This window comes from Chelon labrosus (genome assembly GCF_963514085.1).
Source record: "Chelon labrosus genome assembly, chromosome: 4".
Taxonomy (NCBI): domain Eukaryota; kingdom Metazoa; phylum Chordata; class Actinopteri; order Mugiliformes; family Mugilidae; genus Chelon; species Chelon labrosus.
This window is the reverse complement of record NC_140340.1, coordinates 29,222,901-29,244,850: the sequence shown is the minus strand read 5'-3', so window position 1 is coordinate 29,244,850 and position 21,950 is coordinate 29,222,901. Positions and strand designations below refer to the sequence as shown.

Below are 21,950 nucleotides of genomic sequence, written 5' to 3'. Positions count from 1 at the left end.
AGATGTCCATGATCGGATGATTACTGCCAACCTTCGCTGAGAGTTTGGCATTGACGGACCATTCTTAGAGGGATAAAAGTGTAAATCTGTGGTTGTTTCCTCTTTGGCACATCTCACTGTGGTGTCAGCAGGAGGCTTATTCTGCTGATGTTCAGTCAGCGCTGCCAAAGATAACAGGAGGGAAGCAGTCTCTAGTGTAGAGCTCACCTCATCTTTCTTCTGGTGCACAGCTGGTTGGAGGCAGCATCTCTCCTCTTTCTTGCTTCAAAACGTATACTCACACTCGCATGTGCGCAGAGCCATAAATAAATACATAAATCTGCTCCTGTTGGTCAGTGTGAGCAGAGAGATCTGATCAAATATTAACACAGAATGTCACACGGCTTTACCTTACAGCTGTCTTAACAAACCATACCTCTCCAGTGTGACAAACCTTGACGACTCGCTCAAGGGACTTCCTGGATGACGGAGGTTTCCGTGGCCCAGTTTGAATTACTGTATCCCTAAATTTTATTGCGTTGTCAAATAAAGTCAAACTAGCATTAATGATTTCCACTTATGTAGAAATATAAACAGCAAAATTGATTTACAGCTAAACATGTACACTGTGAGAACATATCAGTTGTCCTTCAGTCGTCACGAGGGATCAGATTTCTGACCCTGACATTCAGCCAGGTGTGTGTCTGTGTGTATGTGTGCAGTGTAAGTGTGTTAAAGCAACACATACTGTATTAGTGTTGGCTTATCCATACAGGCATATAAGCGCGTGTGTGTGCGTTATAAGGGTGAAACAAAAGGCACGCCTTATCTGTGCCAGACATTCTTCAAGAAAGAAGTCATGCTCTGTGCCTTGTAACAGAAACAGTGGCTCCTTGTGCTTAGCTAAACGCGAGGAATGTAGATGCAGCTTACCTGTATACCTGTCTGTATCAGCCCTTAAATATCTGTATCGTTTCCTCCTCTGTCATACTTGGACATTTTACAGAGGAGTTGGAAACAAGTGGGGATGACTCAGAGCTTCTAGAAGGTGCAGAAAGGATAGTTTCTACTTCCTGTGCAGGTATTTGATGATACAAGTTTTAACAGGTGCTTTGTAAGAGTGGCATGAATCCAGAATTTCTGTAAACTTCAGTCAAGTTGCCAGCTGACTACTGTTGTCTTTGATTTCCCGCTGCTGTCTCAATGTCCCGAAAATCCCGTTTTAGTGGAAAGGAAGGGGCTGAAATACCCTCAAGCACAGCTTGCGCTTTCATTCTGATTTTAGCTTCTCTTTCTGGCTCTCAGCTCAAGGCGTAGGAGGGTTGTGATACTGGTTAGTCATCGCTGTATGGTGAGAATATTGTGTCCTTTTACATGATATAGCTGTGCTTCTCTGAGGATGTTACTGCTAAACCACCGAAAATTAATAATGCTCCATTTGGGTAAATACAATAAGAACTGACTTCCTCTTCCAACGTGTAGATACACTTTTAAAAGATTATACCACGCCTTGGCTCAACGCCAATCTTTTACTATAGCTGATGCCGACGGAAGTGTGTATATAGATACTGTTCTTTCATAGGATTACTGAGCTGCTTGTTCATTTTCTACAGTGCCCAATAGGGAGCTATTATATTCTTTGAATACCGTCTGTCTGAAGAAAAAGCCTTTTTAAGAAATCCTTACATTTATCGCAGTCTGCCCGCGTTCATCCCCTCCCAGACAAATAGCCCCACAGATACTGTAGGTGATGTAAATATTTAGCTGCGGCCCTAACACAAGACTCAAGATACTGTGCAGGCCGTCATAGCTGTCTACCTCACACCTTGTTCATTATTTGTGGCTCTAGAGAGAAAAAACAGCTAATATCTGTTTAGTTTGATATCGTCGTCTTTTGGTGTGATCCCCTACTTCTCCCTCTGTCATCAACTACCAGCTGGCTCTGGGTGGGATGGATGCAAAGAGGACAGAAGCAACAGTGTCCTGGGAACAAAATGCGTACACACCACAGGGGTCTTCTTCCTCCCCTGCATTTCTCATGCAAGCTGCATCTGTGTCGGCCGCTGCTCACGCCCCACTGGGAGATCAGCCGAGGTTAAGGAGGTTACAGATTTGGAATTTCGTACTGTCCTATTCAGCCCCCTGCCGATTTCGGTCCGGTGGTCGGATGTCTGATGTGTCCTCTCGCTTTGCCGAGCTCTCCCATTGCCGTTTCTCAAATCACAAACCTCATGGGCTGGTTTGTACCTTATTGGAGTCTTTAATGCACAAAGGGTGTTGCTGCAAGTTGTGTAATCATCCAACATTTGTGTGGATGATCACAGAAGTCTGCTCATCTCCGTCTGTAACTATTTCTTTAGCCCCATCATTTGAGAAGAAGGGCTGTCATTTACAGTTTTTTTGGTAGTGAGTCAGTAAATGCGCATTCCTCTGTGAGTGTGAGTGGAACATGATCAGACTTGCTAAATGGTTCAACACCAAAACTGGGCCAGAGGGCTGACTTGTGTCAACGTAAAGGTTGTTGGGATGTCAATGTGTGCTGCTGTCAGCTGTGTTTTCACATGGCTTTTTAGATATTCTACAGCGTCTTTGCAGTTGCTTCTATTCTTCTAGCCTTTATAAACAAAACATTCTGGTAAGAAAGTACCGAGTAAATGCTAAGTCTATGTCTAGTGTTCTGGGTAAAGAATCAGAAAAAGTGTGCAGAAAGTGCCATTTATATTTACATTATTGTTTCTTTCTTTCGCACAGATTAGAACAATTATTGTCACTTGATGATGATGATGTAACTCCTGTTGCATTTCTCCAAGTCAGCAGAGTGGTGGCTTCCTGTGGAAAACTCTTGCCCAGTTCTCCCTGTTTTACCCTCTCCCCTCCTCTCTCTTTCTCTCTCGCGTCCGAAATTGTTGTATTTTCCAAGAAATAGGAGTTCCACCTGGCTTGAGTTGCGGTTACAATACATTAGAGAAAAATTATTTCTGTCTGCTCCGCGCCCCGGCATGAGAAGCTTCCCAGCACACTTCCTGCTGGCCTGCAGCTGGAATGTACTCTGGAATGATATAATGACGTTTCGACATTGCAGACCGCTTCATCGGAGATACTTGGAAATGCATCGTGTTTATAGTGGGTGGCGTGGAGAACGACTGCTTATGAGTAATGATAACACAGATTCATTTTATTTGGACCAATAGTCTGCTTTAGCCAGCAGGTGGTCTGACAGCTGGTGGAAAGCAGATAAACTTTGCCTTCTCTCTTGGAATGAGTTGAATTATGCAGCTATTACACAGACAACTATGAAGACTGACCCTGAATCAAGTAATAAGATCCTAACACCGTAAAATATTTCCCACAAGTTCAGTAAAAGACAGATGAGAAAGACAAATGGTGTGAACATCTAGTTTCATGAAACATTAATGTTTCTTATTTTTAATTGATAGTCTGACATTTTTGGATCTCCTCTAAAACTGTATGTAAAGCTTGTTATTAATATTATGTCTAATTTCTGTAAACAATGAAACTGAAAGAGATGATGTGGTGTTTTTATTCTGGCCTGCATTAAGCACAGTCTCAGAGACAAGCGCACTGATTCTTCCTATTTTCTGTCTTTATGAAATTAGAGAAAGGTATTGGGCTCTTTTTGCCTAAATCTCTTTAAATCATGCTTCATAAAATGTTGAGCTGTTCCTTTTTTTTCCCCTAAAGGAATACTTCAACAAAATACATCTTGGTCTCAGTTATCTTCCTTGTTTCCACTAGTCCTGGCAAACTCGAGCTTCAAGGCTACGAGTAATGGCCGTCCTTTTTGTCAGCGTCATGTTTGGTCTCTTTGTCTCGTCAGCCATCGGCGCAGTCAAATGTTTTTTCAGGGAATGAGTGTGATGCTTGTTGTGTTTGTTGGGAGGTGGGTTTAACGGCGAAGCAGTGAAGGCATCTTTGTTCGCCACACATAAGATACTAGTGTTTGGCTCTGTTTAGACACGTGTGTGTGTGTGTGTGTCTGTGGGGATCATTCACTGGGGGCTCTTTTAATTGAGTCTCGACGCGTGCGAGAGCCTGGTGTCATGAGTCACACTGGATTTTGTGTGACTGCACAGATTTTTAAACGCCGTCATGAAAAGTGAGTGCATATAGTGAGTGTAGATTTAATCAGAGTTTGTGCTCCTAAATAAATTTCCTGTGCGGTTCTTGTTCATCGTTGTGCATGCTTGACACCTTCTCACATACGGAAAAGAAGCACACACTGCCTTCATCTTTGTGCCATCAGCTAACGAAGGAGTGTTACAGACAGACTGGAGGCAGACGGACAGATTGTCAGATGGACAGAAGGAGGCGTGCTCAAATGAAACAAAGACAAGAAGGGAGGGAGGGGGGTATAGTCATGGAGGAAAATTTGAGCTGGTGACCATTTCAGAATTGGCTTTAGCCCAGTGACTGGCTGAATGTGGTTTAGGATGGAAGAACAAAGAAATAAGGGATGGGCTGCAGCTACTGTCCCCACCCAAAAAAAAAAAAAAAAAACACCTGCGTATGCTACCATCAAGAGACAAAGACAATGACACTGTAATGACACATAATCTCATCTGCAAACATAAGAGTCATTCGCAGATCTCTCGCCTTTTCAAAATATTAATTAGAAAAAAGATCGTGTATTTATTTTCCGTGACCCGATACAAGTTAAAAGAAAGCAACCCCACTGACAGTCTGTGGAGAGCAGAACTGACCACAGAGTGTAGCTTTTACGGAATAAGTATGCTGCTCAAGGGCACTTTGCCTGTGGCAGCGGGCACTGCAGATGCACCACAAGCCACACTGCAGCCACTCGCTCACCACTGGCTCGTCACTGCTAAAGATCATATCAGCGCATTGATTTTCTCTAAGGAGGAGAAGAAGACCCGTAAGTGCGCATATCAGTGGATAACGTGCATTTTAGAAAAAGGGAGAAGAAGGAACGAGTGCCAGGGAGATGTACAAGGACCAGGGACATCAGACAAAGAGGAAACTGATCATTTATACAAAAAAAAAAAAAAAGGCGTGAGTGTTGCTGATGCCTGTTGCCATGGTAATTGGGGTCAATGGATGGTTGCCATGGTGCTTGCTACTTGGAATTCTGGGAAGGGATATTTTGACGCGTGTCTGTGTGTGAACAAGCAGTCCTACACTATATACGTTCCGACTATTACTAAAAATACCTAAAGAATATCATTATTTTCTTCAAAATGTAAATGTTTTACCTTAAATTAGACAAAAGTGATCAACTGTTTGGATGTCTAATAAGGTTTGACTCTTTTCAGCCTCTTGAAGGTTAGAGGTTTAAAGTCTGTACGGATTGGTTTTAATGCATTATGTCTTTTATTGTGCATGCTGTACATAGTGCAATATGGTAAATGTAATTTTATCATGATATACTTTATCATGACACCAGTAAATTTGCAGTTGAGGCACTGCTAATGGCTCAAAAAGCCAGAGAGGAGAGTCTAATCTAATGTCATTCTCACAGATATGCACACTGACAGCTGACAAATTTGCATGTATCTAAATATCATCCACAGCCGCTATAGAGGGTGAGCCATGTCTGACATGTCTATTCCCACTGATGTAATGCTAATTAGTTTCTCATGAGACCATGAGGGCTCAGCACAATAAACCGTGCACCTCAAGCTATTATTGAAACAGTCAAACATGCCTCCTGATAATCGTTTTAAGTAATGTTAATTATGCTTTTTTTTTTTTTAGGCATGAAATTGTTGTTTTAGATGAATGTTGAACCGTTCAGCAAACAATTATTCATATAACAGTAAGAGCCACATCACAGAAATTTAGGAACCTGCATGGGTGAATGGAACCAAATTTGTCAGACTGCAAGATTTATGGTTGATTTTGGCTTTTGACCTGCCTGACCGGCTAAGAGATTTCTGATGAAGCCTCGTACTTAGTCGGTCTCTGCGTCAGTGTGAGTGTTTTTCAGCTGTCTTACATTGTCGTGATTCATTTATTTATTCCCATTTCCCTGCTTTTGTGCGTGGTTTGTCAGTCATGTTTCATTCATTTCCTTTCCAATTATCTGAGTGAGCGTGTGCCAGTACACCGTGAATTTGTTTTCTACACCTGATGTCAGTTGAAAACTAGGTCGGTGCCCATCACAGCCTTACTGGCTGAGTCACCCCGCAAAATAATCTAACAAATAAAATGTATGACAAACTGTTGTTAGCTTATAATATATTAATAAAATACTGTGTGCTTGTATTTGATAAAAAATGCACAGCTGTCATGCAAATGCAGTGATACACATGCATATTAGGTCAGTAGCTTAGATAAGGAGGTTGCACAGGTTGACCTTAGATTAGGATTCAGCCGGGACACACATTCATGCACAGATGTCCCGTTAGACTCGATAAGATTCTGCATTTTCATCATACAATGTTCACTTGCTTGTTCTGTATTGCTTCAGCCCACCCTCTGTTTAACAGGTTAACATTTTGCTTCTCACTCTACATAGATAGACGCATGATTGTTTTGCTTAAAGCTTGAGACGCGCATGTATCGCATCATTCCAGAGAATTCATCTGTTAATGTCTAACTGGAGCATTTTACCCATTGGGCCTTGGCTTGGTCCTGTCCCTCTGTTCCTTGAAGTGATGCTGATGTGCATGTGATACCATTTGGCACGTTGAGTCTGGAAGACATGGTGGCGGGGAGGGGGTTCGGATATGTCAGTCTGCTTGCAAGTTGCTGTGTTCTTGTACAGCTATCTTTCTGAGGATCAGTTTGAGTTTTACACCATTGGAATGAGAACATTACACCCTTGATTGGTCCTTACTTCTTTACAGGGCTGACTTGGTTTCAGGATAAAGGCTACTATTAGTTTATGGTCAGGATTAGGGTAAGGGACTTACTTGAGATGGTTAGCATAAGGGAATACATTAATGTCAATGAACACCACATGAATGTCATTGCTAAGGTACACCAACGGCGTGGGGGACAAGAATAGACTCTGTACACTAGTGTGGATAGTTGTTGGACCTGATGGGAGTGCATGTGGCGCTCATACACGTGAAGTTCCCCTCCCCCCCCCCCCCCCCCTCTGGTGATGTCAGACCATGTACAGTATGTTACCACTGGCAGCTCATATGAGCCCATCCCCCTCTTCTGACTGGGCTGCATCATCAGTGGAGTTGCTTTGGGGTGTTGCTTCAGTGTTTAAACACACTGGGAAGAAAGCGTTAGGATAAAATGCTGAAAAACACACATACATTTTATATGCGCTCTTGCGTTTTCATGCAGTTGTCATGCTTTTGCAGCAGTAGCCATAATCCTTAGTCTTACTCAGTTTCACTGTAATCTCCTAACTAGTGCATTTAGTTAGTGGAAAAGCATTAATAGCAAAGATACTGCAGGGAACGGGCTAAATGAGGACATCGCATACATTGACAGTATGTGCTTACGATCTAAAAGTAAACTGATCTCCAAAGCTTCTCCAACCATGTCAGTAAATATGTACTAACATGTGTGTCACAAGAATGATGCAAAAAAATAGTACATGTATCAGCCACACAAAGCACATCTAGAGCTGAACTTGAAAACCAACAGGGTATCGAACGCTGCTCTGTTCAACGTCATCTATGGATCATCAGATGTCAGTCAGTGCTTATTGGCAGCGCGTGTCGCCAGAGACACAACGCCATAGTAATGAGCTTATCCTCTGGATTGAACAGCTGTTTGACATAGAATGTGTTTGGTTCAGACTGACTTAATGGAGAACACGGATTTGACTCTATGATTGGGCGTGGAGCTTGTGTGTGTGTGTATGTGTGTGGAGCAGTGTTGTATTTCCAACTGACATCCAGCGAAACGGATATGTGCCAGAATTTTTTATTTATTTTTTAACGACTATACTCACATGCAACAAATTACACTGACGGCTTAATGTAAAGTCTCATCCCTTCTGTTTTCCATCTCTCTCGCTCTTGCTCTCTCTCTCTCTCTGAAACAATATGAATCAGCTGTCTGTGCGGACCACACACACACGTCTCTTTGCTGTTTGATTGGCATGTTGTGATGGGGAAGAGTTCAGTCTGTATAAACATCGCGAGACAAGTGCAAAACAGGCGCAAGTCAAGAATTAGCATCTCCTGGCATTGTTGAAAGTCTCAGGAGCAGAAAGGAATTCTGGGAATGTTGCTGTCTGGAGCAGGTGCTGAAGCCACAGACCTACTAAACCCCTGCCAACCCTTCCACCCTCCTTGCAGTGCACGTTCCCTCTACAGCAGACACAGGTGAAGTTGCGACATTTAAAAAAAATAAACTGGCTGGGCAGGTGTTGCTTGTCTTGCTCACTCTCTGCACTTCATCTCTTGTATGATGTACAAGATCAGCTGTCAGGGTGAAAGAGAGTTGAGGGTGGGGTTGAGCTTGTGCAGTGAGATCACCATCTCCCAAGGTTTATGGCTGACATGTTTCAGCACGTGCAGGGTGTGACACTGATTTATTTTAGCAAGCTTTAGCTGAACTTGAGAATGGGACGTTGGGAAAAATGATTAGGTGTGTTTATTTGGGAAGATATTCAGGGTTGTTTCCTTGCTTTTCTTTTACAGAATGACCTAATGTGCTTTTGTTTGTTGAATGTTGGTGGAGTTCTGTCTCGGAAATAAGAACCAAAATATAGTCCCATGTGGCCTACATAACAACTGACCCTCTCAGTGTGGTCATGTGTGTGTGTGTGTACTTGCACACTAATGGAAGAAGACCCCCAGGGGAAGGATGATAAAGGCTCCTCCTCGCCCACCCAAACCACCTGACACACACCCTGCTGAGGGCCGTCGAGTCCCATTATCTTCATATTCTAATGTGCATTAAGAGAACCTTCTTACAATTTTGTCATTGTCAATTTGTCAATTATTTATGAAATACTAAATTTCTGATATTGAAAGGTGTTGCCTCTGCCTCTTTTATCAGCTAGCCTTATGGTTACTTAGGTGCCGGCCTATGTGTCTCTGCATGATGTCATTCATTGATTCTGCACCTCGGCCGTGGCCACAAATCTTCCAGAATGATGCCTTTGTCAATCTTATCATCAGGATTAATGTTCGAGCCTGTGAACACTGTGATGTGCGGTTACTGATTGCAGCTTAATTTGCAGTGGAGTAAAATACGGAGGCGGTAAACGTTACAATGTTGTGGCTCATGAGAGCACAGGAGTACATTATACTGTAAACTCGTACAATGGATCATTCTCTTCTTTTACCTCCATTTCATCCCTCTCTTCCATTTATTCCCCACGCAATGGTTTTAGACTGACACAATTTTCGTTTTGTTCTCATTAGTCACCGTGATACCGTGGCTTACCGCTAAACCCAAGAATCCCTCCAAAGCAAGAGTTTGAATCTTCTTCTGACTGTGATGTTTTTCATGTGGTTCCCCTTCTTAGACATGTCATTACTGGAGAGGAAATCTGATTAACTGTGTGGCTGTCTGTGTTCTCTCTGCAGGGCCGGTATCGATGATGTGGAGACGGATGTGGTCGAAATTGAAGCAAAGCTTGACAAGGTATGAATCATGCTAGTATGTTATTTCTGACAAATCAAATCTCAACAGTGAATGCCTTCCTTATAACATTTTGAACAGTCTTTCTTGCATAGAAATTTCCAGTTATTTATTATTATTTCTTCTAATTATTTCTTGCTTATAATTACAGCTCTTAAAAGAAGAAAATCGTTTTTTATTGAGTCACATAGTTTGAATTCAAAAAGCCTCTGGATGTCAGAAGTTGAGGTTTTGTATAAATTGTATTTTCTTTAGTTTAGTACACTACACATAGCGCTGTGCATCTCTCTCTCTATGTGGTTGCATTAATTTTCTGTTGTCCTCTCACTATGCAATCTAAATGTCAATGCTACTTAAACCAAGAAAAACAGTGCAGAGTTATATATATTTAATAGCTGCACCACCAGTTAACACACACATACTGTATATAATGTATGTGGGTGTTGGTATAATAAGGACGCTGATCAAACACTGATTAATATCACTGATAAAGCTTTAAAGCATGTGGCATGAGAGCTTTACACAGGGAAGTCTGTTATCTGAGTGTGCGATGGCTGTTCTCTCTCCAAGCGATACAACAACACTCTATTGTCAGTGTTTGTGCGCTGTAGATGGATGAGATATGAAGCACTGTAATTTCCCATGGACGCCTTATTGTATATGTGAAGGTTTATCTGCTCTCATTGCACTTGAATCATTTTGTCTTATTTTCAAAAGTGGCCATATTTATTTATTTGTTAGTGGATGTATCACAGGTTCATATTCATGTAACCTACCATTCATAAACTCAAGCTATTGGAAAAGTGGCAAATGGTTTTGTTAGAACTGTTAGGTATTAATAAAGAGACTGTGCTGAACTGAGCTGACCTTTTTTTAAAATGATGGCTCTGTTTAGAGACGGGCAGTAATGGATGGAAGTGCCTAGAGCTGAGATAATGCCTCTTCTGATAAACGAACAGACTTGTAAGTCGGAGAGAATTTAGATGAAGGCACGGTGTTGGTGCTTGTTTTTCTACTACATGTAGACACATCTGTAAAGAAGTCCGCCCCGTGCAGCCTGTTGTTATACTACAGATCATTTGCTGCCTGCAGATGGAACTTGTGAGTCCGTGTTTAAGTCATGGGAAGTTGTGTACGTCACCTTATTGAGGAAGTTGGTATTTAGACAACCGTGACTTCTTCGTGATGCAGTGAAACTGATTTTCCATGGAATCGCATGTTACAACTCTGCACACTAGCCACCATGAAACACTTTGATATCTCAAACAAATACCAATGCAACCTCCCCATCATTCACAGATCTTCAGATTAGCCCTGCCCCCAACAGGTCAGGACCCTCCACTGAACTCTGAGCCCCATTTCAGCACCAATGAAAGACGAAAAGGGTCAGAGGGGAGATGTCCCATCATGGTGATTTGTTCTGTTCAGCGGGGGTCCTCGGACTGCTCCGTTAAGAGGCTCTGAAGACTTCTGAAGGCAATAAATACTTCTAGAGGAGAATGAAAGATGATCTGTTCTGACAAGTGTGAAAACAGTCAGTGTTACTGAAGTAGACTTGTTTTGCAGTTCATTATTATCTTTTGCAGATTTCTTCTTTGTGAAGAAAACAACTAGCAAAACACCAGCACTGCTAGACACTGTCTTATCATTGTCATTTCTTTAGAGAATTCCGACACATACATTATTCTGGGCCTCTAACGGCCATACACAGTACAGGACTTGATGAGATCAGATTTCCCATATCAGCCACTTTATTGACCTACGTGTTGTCGGAGCGGTCTGGGAGAGCATCATGCTGCCTTATGTTATCTATGAATTCACAACAGTGTCAGTCGCATACATTAATACTGTATGATGCACTTCATGCGACTACATCTAGAGAACAGTCTGTACACACTAAATATGTATAAGTTCGCGCTGTCGCAGATTGCACAGAGTAAAGGAGTTACTGTCAGCCGCCCAGCAAACCGCACTCATAGCGACAACCTTGGGAACTCCGGCACCAAATGAGATAATTAAAGGTTTACTGTACTCTCTCTTTTGCACGTCCCCCCACCACCACCCCTCGCCTGCACGCACACGTCCTCATCCTGACGTACACACAAGCGAGCGTAAGTGCAATGTTAATGACAGTGTACCACTCTGTGGCTTATCGTGTTACCCGTGAAGTGGGGAAGTGAGGCGGTCGCCAGCTCATGTGGTGTTTAAAAGCGTACATACCGTCACTGTGAACTGTCTGCACCTGGTAATATTCATTTAGAATTAGGATTTTGTTCTCACGTCTTAATTTTCAGTTTGACTGCCCAACTGCCTCGGTGTTATTTCAATAACCATTACATGGATTTCATTGAAGGTTTATGCAGATATTCCCGGGCACAGAGGCTTTTTTTCCATTTTTGAGGACAATTTGCCTTTACTCTGTAGTTACGATAGGCAGACAGCAAATGTGGTCAAAGAGAGCATGATGTGTGGCTGGCCAGGAGTGGAAGCAGGGACATTTTTGGCCAATGAGTTAGGCGCCCCGACCACTCGGGCACCCGTAGGATTGTTGCACTGATGAAATGTTAGATTAATTGTCATACAAACAATTGGGATTTATGCCTTTAAACTATAGCAGAAGAAGGAGACGCAACAAGATGATGTCATTAAAAAAAAGCATCACAAAACCTCAAGCAGTGGCAAACAATGTGGAAATAGTGATAGATGTGATAGTGATGACATTTCTGTTTTCATATGTAGGAAAACAGATTCTAATGGGATAATAAATCTAAGTCATCTAATAAATGTGACAAATAAATGCAAATGTTCTGATAATGGATTTAATATGATTAGTTAATAAACAGTAAGTTTGCTAAATGTTTCAATGTATTTATTTAGCTTACACAATCAGCCACAACATTAAAACTACTGCCAGGAGAATTAAATAACATTGACCATCTTGTGACAATCCAATGCTGGGAAACTTTTGGACCTGGTATTCATGTGGATGTTACTTAGACAGGCACTAGACATGTCCTAGACCAGACCAGGCACCCCCACCCCAAAGCAATGACACTCCTTGATGGCAGCAGCCATCCCCAGCAGGATGCAGCCTGACACAGACACACACACACAAAAACGGTTTAGGAACAACCAAAAAACGTGAAGAACAGCACAAGGTGTTGACCTGGCCTCCAAATTCACTAGATCCCGAACTGATCAAGTATCTGTGGGATGATCCAAAGATGAACCTCCCCTCAACCCATAGGACTCAAAGGCCCCCCCACTAACAACATTCTGTTGCCAGACACCCCAGGACACCCTCAGAAGGCCCATGTCCATTCTCTGATGAGTCACAACTGTTTTGGAGACACAAAGGAGACCTACAGAATAATAGGATGCTTGTCATAATGTTATGCCTAATCAGTGTACTTTCAAAGTTAATCTTTAGATTTTAGTTTGGTTTGCTTTGTCCAAGGACCAATTGTGTTGGAAACCTATTTGTTCAGGTTTTTGTTGTTGCTTTAGTTTTGTAGCTGTCGTGCACCTGAAGGCTTACTTCTACAGATCAGGCATTCTGACATATTTCACTGGGTTAGATTGATTGTTTCCTCTGTTTTAAGCTTCAGTAAGGCCGTCATTAGCCTCAGTACAAAACTGAGGATTATTCTCAATTTGACTGTCTTTTCATATTTAACATGTGACTTAGAATAATTTTAAGCTCCGTTTGATTTGCGTCATCACTGTGTCTATTAATATCTCTGCAGAGCATTGTGGAAAACATTTGAATCTTTAAATAGACGTGTATTAAAAGTGATGTTTTTTCATGCTCCCTATTAGCTGGTGAAGCTGTGCAGCGGGATGATAGAGGCCGGCCGGACCTACGTCAGCGCTAACAAGCTCTTCGTTAACGGCATCAAAGACCTGTCCCAGCAGTGCAAGAAAGAGGAGATGATATCGGTGAGGAGAAGCTACAACGGCTTCAAAACCAGGCTTTGAAACCATCTTTAGATCCACGTAGGAATGTTTCTCCTCAGCGAATGCCCACTCATCTGTCTTTGCTGGGACATTCCAGCGATTCCCCACATGAGTAGTTACAGCAAAGCAATATAAACATCATTGTACAGACACACTCATCCAGCTGCTGTAAGCATGAGAGAAGTAACCGCATGCTGACAGGAGATGTTTATGCCGATAGTTTACGTGGCTGCAAGCAGAGAAATATGATACCTGCTTTATATTTTTCTTTAGCAAAACATTTGGACTGGATTTCACATCAGTATGTGTGTCGCCCTGGCTGCCAAGAACTGAGTCTTTACAATAAATATTTTATACGTTTAAGTATAGGTCCGAAATGTATTTTGTGAGCAGTACAGACAGTTCCATGAAAATCTTCTTATGTGAAAGTGTATGTTCGTATGGAGGCCTATGCTCACACAGTACGTCAATTTTGCAGGAATGTCTTGAAAAGTGTGGAGAAAGCCTGCAGGAGATCGTCAACTACCACATGGTAAGACAGTTTTACACACACACACTAACACACAGAGTTTTAGCCGGAGGCGCGAGGTCAAGGTAGAGGGGCTTTCAGACACGCCCAGGTCTTTCTGGCATGTTAAAATCAGACTTTCAGTCCCCCCTGGGGAGGGAGTATACCCCAGTATACACACACACACTGACGTTCACTCTGCTATAGTGATTGTCCAGCCTAGCCAGTTCACATGCATGTGTCTGATTCAAACCACGTGCTTGACCAGATGGAAGCTATATTGCACAACATTCACTCATATACAAAGCACACACGCACACAAACACTCATGACTCCGCAGTGATTTCTCCTCATGACTTGGTGTGATCATTTTCCACTCCGTGAATCTCCGCTGAGATGCTGATAGAAGTTAGGGAAGCCCATAGGCAAATCTAGATTTAAAGAGACGGTATGACATACAGTATTTAGAGGATTTGCAGTCACAGATATCGGACCAAAAAAGGAAAACAGCAGGAAAAGAGTCAGTCTGAAATTAGGGTTTATCACTTTGAGAAAAGGAAGGATTCGAGGAAGGAAGTGACAAAGACATTCAGGATTTACAGCAGGAAAGGAAAGAAGTATTGTTTTGGACAGACATAGATGGGTAAATGAGGATATTTCAAATTATTACATTGTAGTTGGATTCTAGCACTGAGCTTCATGTAGTTCCTATGAGAGACACTTTGACATTACTCAGAAAATGCTTTGATCAGGATGCAGTCTACAGCACCAGTGACTCTGGGAGGCTATAATTGGGCACAACTGTATGTTTCAAGTTAGTTCTAATGTCTAATGCAAATGTTAAAAACAAAGCTGGGCTGATGGGAATGTCAATAGTTTTGCATGTATTTGACAGAAAATGTAAGAAAATAAATAGGTTTTTTTTAATCCATAGAGCCGTGCCGCAAGAATGGCTATTCAAGTTTTATGGTTTTCTACTATCTCTCTGCTGATCTCTAGCTGATGTTCCTGTCGCTGTCCTGAAGGTTGTTGTGCTGTAGTTATACCAGAGACCGACCTTCATCTTCCCCATTTCACCTCTGTATTGTTCTCTGACTTCCTCACACTCTTCTGCTTTTTTCATTACCTATGCAACCAGTTGTGTCACTATGTGAATGCTACATCATTGCTCAGTCCAGTCTAAGCCTTTAATGGATGCTACCTGAATTTTCTTGCGGTTTCACTGATGTTTGTTATTTTTTATTACTGGAAGTAAGTATTTCCCCGTCCAACGTTTACACAAACGTTTACACAAACACACACACTAAAATAGTTAGTTAGTGTGGCTACTTGTCCCCCGGCCATCTAACAGGTCTCGATTCCCGGTCGTCCCGTCCTTGAAAATACATGCAATCTCTTGACACTGTGGCTCTTGATCTCTCTGACTCAGCATCCCACAGACTTTCTCCCCTCTTGATCTGTAGACACCAGCAAGGATGAGGATGCATGATGTCCATCTCTCTCCGCTGGCCCCTGAAAACACGTCTCCCCTCAAGACTGGTCATATCCAGAATAAATTTCTGAATTGAGTCAGGCATCGGCAGCTCAAAGGATGACTTGATATCCTGAACATGAGTCTGCAAATCGTGTGGGCCCTGGTACCATCTGTATTATCTTAGCAGCTGAGTGAGAAGGCTGAAGACCATTCAGTCTGTCCATTCATGTGTGTGCGTGTGTCTCTCTCTCAAACTGACCCGAAGCCCATATGAAGGGTGTATGTGGTACCATGTGTGCTCAGTTATTATTATTATTTTTTGTTTGTTCATGTTAATCACGGAAAATAAGCTAAGGCCATTGAGTTCCAGATAGAAAAATGTGTACTTGTACTATTTTTCTTTGAAAATTTTAAGTGACTCGGTTTGACCTGAATACCATACAAGGTACATGGACTTCCTGTACATATAGCAGGAAGTCACATGGACTATTCTGAATACAACAAAATCTGATCCTCCCATATCATCCGTCTTGGTGTTTTCCCATTATTTCCATGGATTTCTTCTTTTCTGGCTTCACTCCACCAACTTTAAGCCTGTCTAACCCTGACCTTTTTAAATCAAATCAAAGCTCTACACTAGATAGGATCCATCAGCAGCATTAAACCAACAGGATCTTCTCCTCTGTCTTTTTCTATGAAGGCAGTTTACTGTCCGTCCATCCATTACATGTACTAACATACTTGGCAGTTTCTGCTGTGCTGGCTTTTCTTATCACATAGCCGACCACTTCTGAAGATTCCAGGCAATTTAGCTTTTGTCTGGTTGATTGGCTAAACTGTGCTGGCCATTGTCACCACCTGTTTCTTTTCCTCTGCCCTTCCTCAGCCATCTTCCATTCATCCTGCCTATCACCCTTTGTTTAGCTCCCCCTTCACTTACCCTTCACCAGAGGTGTCCCAGTCTTCCACTCTAACACCCAGGAATTACACTAATAGCTTGTCTGGCAGACAGTATGAATGGAGGACTAGAGGAGAGGGAGGGTTGGATATAGTGAAAGGAGATCTATCTTTGTTCGACTTCCCACTAATGCCTATTTCTGCAGCCTCTTCGTCTGACAGGAAAGAAGGCACTGCAACAGACGAAAATGTCTCCCAGTAAATTACATGATAAGCAGATGTGTTTGCTTTCTAACATACATAAATCCTCTCCGGTATCAGATGGGCACCAGGTACAGAAGAGATTCTTGAAGCAGCCTTTAGTGATTGCATTTAAAGATGAGTGTGTTGGGCTGCATCACGTTTAGTTTCCGTGTTTTTCCCATGTTCATCTGGCAAGTGTCAAACCTCAGTTTACGCAACACAAATACTGTGTGTCTTCTGACCAAGACAGGCCGTTTGACATGTTTCCATCTTAAAATGATGGAATCAATCCTTGTGAATGGTTACCAGGAGAGTAATACTTTATTCTATGAGCCTAAATGGTTATTTCCTCCTTTTTTCTTAATCATTTCTATGTAACCAGTTATTAATCACTGTACAGTGGACATAGTAACTTTTGTGACTTTTACTTTTGATAGTTGGACTGATTTGTAAAATGTTCTGCTCCATTTAGCCTCAAGCTGACATTTATTTACCATTCGCCTTTCATTTATTTTTGGAAACTTAACTCTCCACATTTGTTAAGCTGCACATACCAAATTTAGTCTTTTCAAATGTAATTTGCTGACAAATTACAGAGAGCTGAGGTTACTCTTGCTGAGAATTTAATTAGAATCACTCACGTATTCTTTATTTGTAATACAAACGTTTTATAGTTCTTAACGGGAAAAAGTCCAACTTTACAAATTCATAAGGTGTGACAAGTAAAAGGAGACACTTTTGTCTAATTTGGATATCTTTTGATAAAAGAATGAGATTGTAAGACACGTGAAAGACTAAATTTCAACTCTATTGCAGCTTCCACATTTTAAGAATATATTGCACCTGCAGTATACGTTGCTACACATACATGAACTCCCAACTCAAGCAACATATCTTGGAGTCAATACCTGATCCACTGATGTCACCAGGTTCTGCAGAGACGTCCTGTGGATGAAGGCTTATACATAGGCTAAGCCTGTAATCCTCAATATGTATGTTTATGAACGAGGAATTGCTATAGAAAGGTTAATCCACAGGCTGCCAGTAATGATTGATGTATGAATTGTGTGTATGATTATGAAGCAATCATAATCTAAGTGTCTGTGTGTGTGTGTTTGCGCGCTCATGTGTCAAGTTTAATTAATATAGATGGATGGTCTGTTTACCAGCAGCCGCCGTGTTTTCACTATAAGGCAGGGATATAGAAATGGAAGAAGGATCTTTCCCAAACGGAGAGAGGAGTGGCTCATGATGCACAAGAAACGGGGGGGAAAATACATAGAGAAAGAGCTGGAGGACAGGCGAGTGAGAGGAAAAGAAGGAGCAGGAGGAGGAGTGGGAATCCTGCCGTTAACAGGAAGAGAAATGCGGGATGGTGTAGAGCTAAAAATCTGTTGAGGCAGCAGCTGAGTGTGTACGCGTGTGTGTTTTCCCCTATGTCTGTTCCCTCTCCCTCCTCTGCCCGTGGGATTATTTGTCACTGTTCTAATGTGAAAGGGTTAGTGTTGCCATCTTGTGGCGAGATCTAGCAACCACACATTTGCGTACTTAATCATTTTTATCACAGTTAAAAGCATCCATCCATGCATCGATTATCAATGAACACTTATCTTGTCAAGGATAATGGGGCATGCAGCCTATCCCAGTTGGGATAGGTCGCCAGTCCATTAGAAGGCTACAGTAACACGGAGATATAAACAAGCATTCACGCTCACATTCGCACCTACAGTATATTGCACTTATACATAGAATTACCAGTGTATGCATTTCAGGTACAAAGAGAACATGCCAACTGCACAGTTGAAACTTTTTGCTGTGACAGTGGTAACCATAGCACCACCATGCTGCCCTTAGTTACAACCAGTGTGTGCTGCGTTTTCACCTTCTCTGTCTTCTCTTCCCACAGATTCTGTTTGACCAGGCTCAAAGGTCGATCAAACAACAGCTTCACACTTTCATTAAAGAGTGAGTATTTCATCACACTTTATTAAGTTTTATTAAGTGATGAAAATGGGCTTTTAAGGGGAATTAACCTGCTGCACACACATGAGTAAGATGTTGCACCATTATACCAAGAACGTAAAGAAAATGTTCACATACTGTTTCATACCTATTGCTGATGTTAGTGTGGAAATTACATTTGAGATTTCCACATGGTCTCCTTTTAAGTCTTTCAAGTGTGTATTTTTGTGACCATTTCAGTTCAAGAGTCCAGGATGCTAATTTGACTTTAGTGGAGTGGGGAGTGAATTACAAACTGCCTCTTTCTCTCTGTTTGACGCCGCCTCCACCAGGGATGTTCGTAAGTTCAAGGACACCAAGAAGCAGTTTGACCGGGTGCGTGAGGACATGGAGCTGGCCCAGGTGAAGAACGCGCAGGCGCCCAGGAACAAGGTGCACGAGGCGGAAGAGGCAACACAGGCCCTCATCCTCAGCCGTAAAGCCTTTAGACACCTTGCCCTGGACTACGTGCTACAGGTGAGAAACACACTCACGTGAACTCCAGGTTTAATTACCGGCCTTGTCCGATAGGTGGCACTGACACTCAACAGTTCATGTACAATACATGGCTCAGCTCCTTCAGATCAGTCACTCAACTAATCTCAAACATCCGGCCTAAAATCAAGGATTTGCTTTTTCTCTTTGCTTTTGTCAGATTAATGTGCTTCAGGCCAGGAAGAAGTTTGAAATCCTGGATGCAGTGAGTAACTCATATACATCCCCTTTATCTTCACATGAACATCTGGACATAGTCAAACATGCCCTGTGTATGCGTGTGTGCGTTCCCACTCAGCGTGTTTGGACTGGGGCTAAGGGCACAGTTGTATCACCGTTTCTTGTTTCCCCCCCCATGTCTCCTGCAGATGCTGTCCTTCATGCGAGCCCAGTATACGCTGTTCCAGCAAGGCTTCAACATCTTGGATGAAATTGACCCCTATATGAAAAAACTGGCTGCACAGGTAGGACGAAGCTGACAAACTCAGAACATTAACACGACTCCTGTGTTTGCTCTGCGGCCTGTTCTGAACAGCAAGTCTCATTAAACTGTGCTGTGCTGCTTTTTAGTTTCATTATCTAATAGCTTAACCACATGCCGTGTCTGTGATTTCAGTTTTTCTACTTCTTGTTGTGTCTTTTTATCTTCTGCTCCCTTCACTGACTGCTGCTGCTGCTGCTGCTTCATGCTCTTCTTCATCTCCTGTTGTGTGCAGCTGGATCAGCTGGTCATCGACTCGGCCATGGAGAAGAGGGAGTTGGAGCACAAACATGCCCTCATCCAGCAGAGAGTGAGACAACAACACAACTCTTAACTACCAGCTTGCACTTAATAAATAATAAACACCCTCCCTCCCCCCCCCCCACATACACAAGAGGGAATTATAAATAGTTCGGTGTTACATGGATACACTTTTGCAAACATAAGTGCTAAATCTTGATCTGTCTTTTCCTTCTGTTGAAAATCATGTTAATAAAAATCCTTTCAAGATGGCGGCAGGTTGTTCTGTTTACAACCGCTGCATTGTTCAGCTTCTTTTTCGAGTGCACACTATTTGCATAGGCATAGCTCTATTCATGTTTAACATCTTGGAATCTGAAATACTACAAGCAGATGTCATGGTGTTTTATTTTGTGCATGCAAGGGGAAAGTTAGATGCGTTTCTCCTCAGGCTGCTGAACTGCATTTTTCAATCAACATTTTTCAGTCACTCTAGGCATGCCAAGCTCCTCCTATTTCTGCAGAAGCTCAAGCTTGAAATAGATGTGTCTGGAATTTGAAAAGGCAGGAGTCTCGCAACAACAGAAGACTTATCTCATATTGGCATCGAATGCATTGTTGGGGCAAAGAAGTGTTTTTCAAAGAACTTTGATGTATTTTTAACTTGTCTGTTCCGTGACTATCGACCATTTTTTTGTTGTTGTTGTTGTTTTTCTTGAATCCAGCAAAGCACTAAAAGGTCATCCAGAATAATAAGAACAGGTTTATGAATGTGGTTTTTCCTTCCTGCTAAATTAGGAGTTAGAAGAGCAAGACAGGTTGATATAGTTATTTTGCAGGCCACTCAGCTGAACGAAAACAAATGCATCAACCCCCTCATGTAAACCATCTACACTAATGCACAGATGCACAAAAAATCTGTTGCAGAGAGACAGGCCAAAAACATGTCTGTTTCTGTCCGACTTTGTACTTGCCCTCGCGCTGATCGATTTAGTTGCCAAGTGGGGGCATCCTGCCAGACTCCGCCAGACTAATAGCCTTTCAGCTACTCTTTCTCTTTAATCTGCAAAACCTGCTCTGAGTGACACGGCTTTACTTAATTTTCGATTATTCTAAACTCAGACAACAAAATAAACACACTTCACGGAGAGCTCACACTGATAAAGACATATTTAGTTTAATTTGGTGAATTGAATGTGATTATGTTCTTTTATTAATACATTTCTCTCCCTCTTTTTACTGTTCCTTTGGGTGATCGTCATCCTCCAGACTCTGATGCAGGTGAGTTTTCTTTTGCTGTTTTTTTACGACTGAAGCATTACATTTATCTGTGACTTCCTGGTTGTAAGTGAACAGGGCTTTCTAACTTCAGGCCCGTATGTTCACCTGGCCTGCATCGGTATTAGTGTTGGGTTTCTTTAAGCGGTTTACATCAGATGCCATCCTTAAAGTTTTCCTCTGAATTCTCGATCACAATGTCTGCACAGCATAACACCCATATTTTGTGGACCAGTAGATGCATAAGTGTCAGCCATTGTGTGTCTGTGAGTGAGTGTGTGCATGTGTGGATGGTAAAACAGAAAAGGTTGAGCGGCTGAGCAGTTTTATGATCAGCAGCTTTTTGTTTTGTGATCTTAATATTGTGTTTTTGTGTGAGTATGGACTGTTTTTGCTTTAATCCATGTGTTTGTCCAGATCATTTAAATTATATAAAGGCCCAGGGTGCAGTACACAAAACTCAACTTGCTGAATTCTCGTGTATGTGTAGGCGGTTCAGCAGAAGCGTATCTATGCACGATAGTCAGTACTGTTATTAGTGCTGGTCCTTGTTTCAGCCGCAATAAGAATTGATTAATGCAATAAAATAAGTGTAGATAAACAGTAGTAAGATGATTTAACAGTAGCTGTTTTGGTCCTCTGAAGTCGTCCTCCACTGTAGTTCCTGCTCTGGTTATCACAGAGGTCAATATATCACAGTGATTGAAGGGATCTGGCTGAGCATGTTGCCAGCATCGGCCCACTTCCTCCTCCTTGCAATGCCAGCTCCAGCCAAAGTCAACAGATGGCATTGCCACGCACAGCAGGAGGGTTGAATGCGAAAACAAGTGGCAGAGCAAGAAGATAAAGAGCACAGG

General features: G+C 42.2%; 1 protein-coding gene across 1 annotated transcript in view; it reads left to right on the top strand.

Moving 5' to 3' along the window:
* LOC311487307 (arf-GAP with coiled-coil, ANK repeat and PH domain-containing protein 3-like) overlaps positions 1 to 21,950 on the top strand; it is a 49,185-nt gene that overhangs the window by 14,708 nt on the left and 12,527 nt on the right. The window contains exons 2-10 of the mRNA XM_084543528.1: positions 9,465 to 9,522; positions 13,339 to 13,458; positions 13,955 to 14,008; positions 18,505 to 18,563; positions 18,893 to 19,076; positions 19,255 to 19,299; positions 19,463 to 19,558; positions 19,811 to 19,885; positions 21,085 to 21,096. Coding sequence (XP_084399654.1) covers positions 9,465 to 9,522; positions 13,339 to 13,458; positions 13,955 to 14,008; positions 18,505 to 18,563; positions 18,893 to 19,076; positions 19,255 to 19,299; positions 19,463 to 19,558; positions 19,811 to 19,885; positions 21,085 to 21,096 — 703 coding nt within the window. The remainder of the gene's footprint in view (positions 1 to 9,464; positions 9,523 to 13,338; positions 13,459 to 13,954; positions 14,009 to 18,504; positions 18,564 to 18,892; positions 19,077 to 19,254; positions 19,300 to 19,462; positions 19,559 to 19,810; positions 19,886 to 21,084; positions 21,097 to 21,950) is intronic.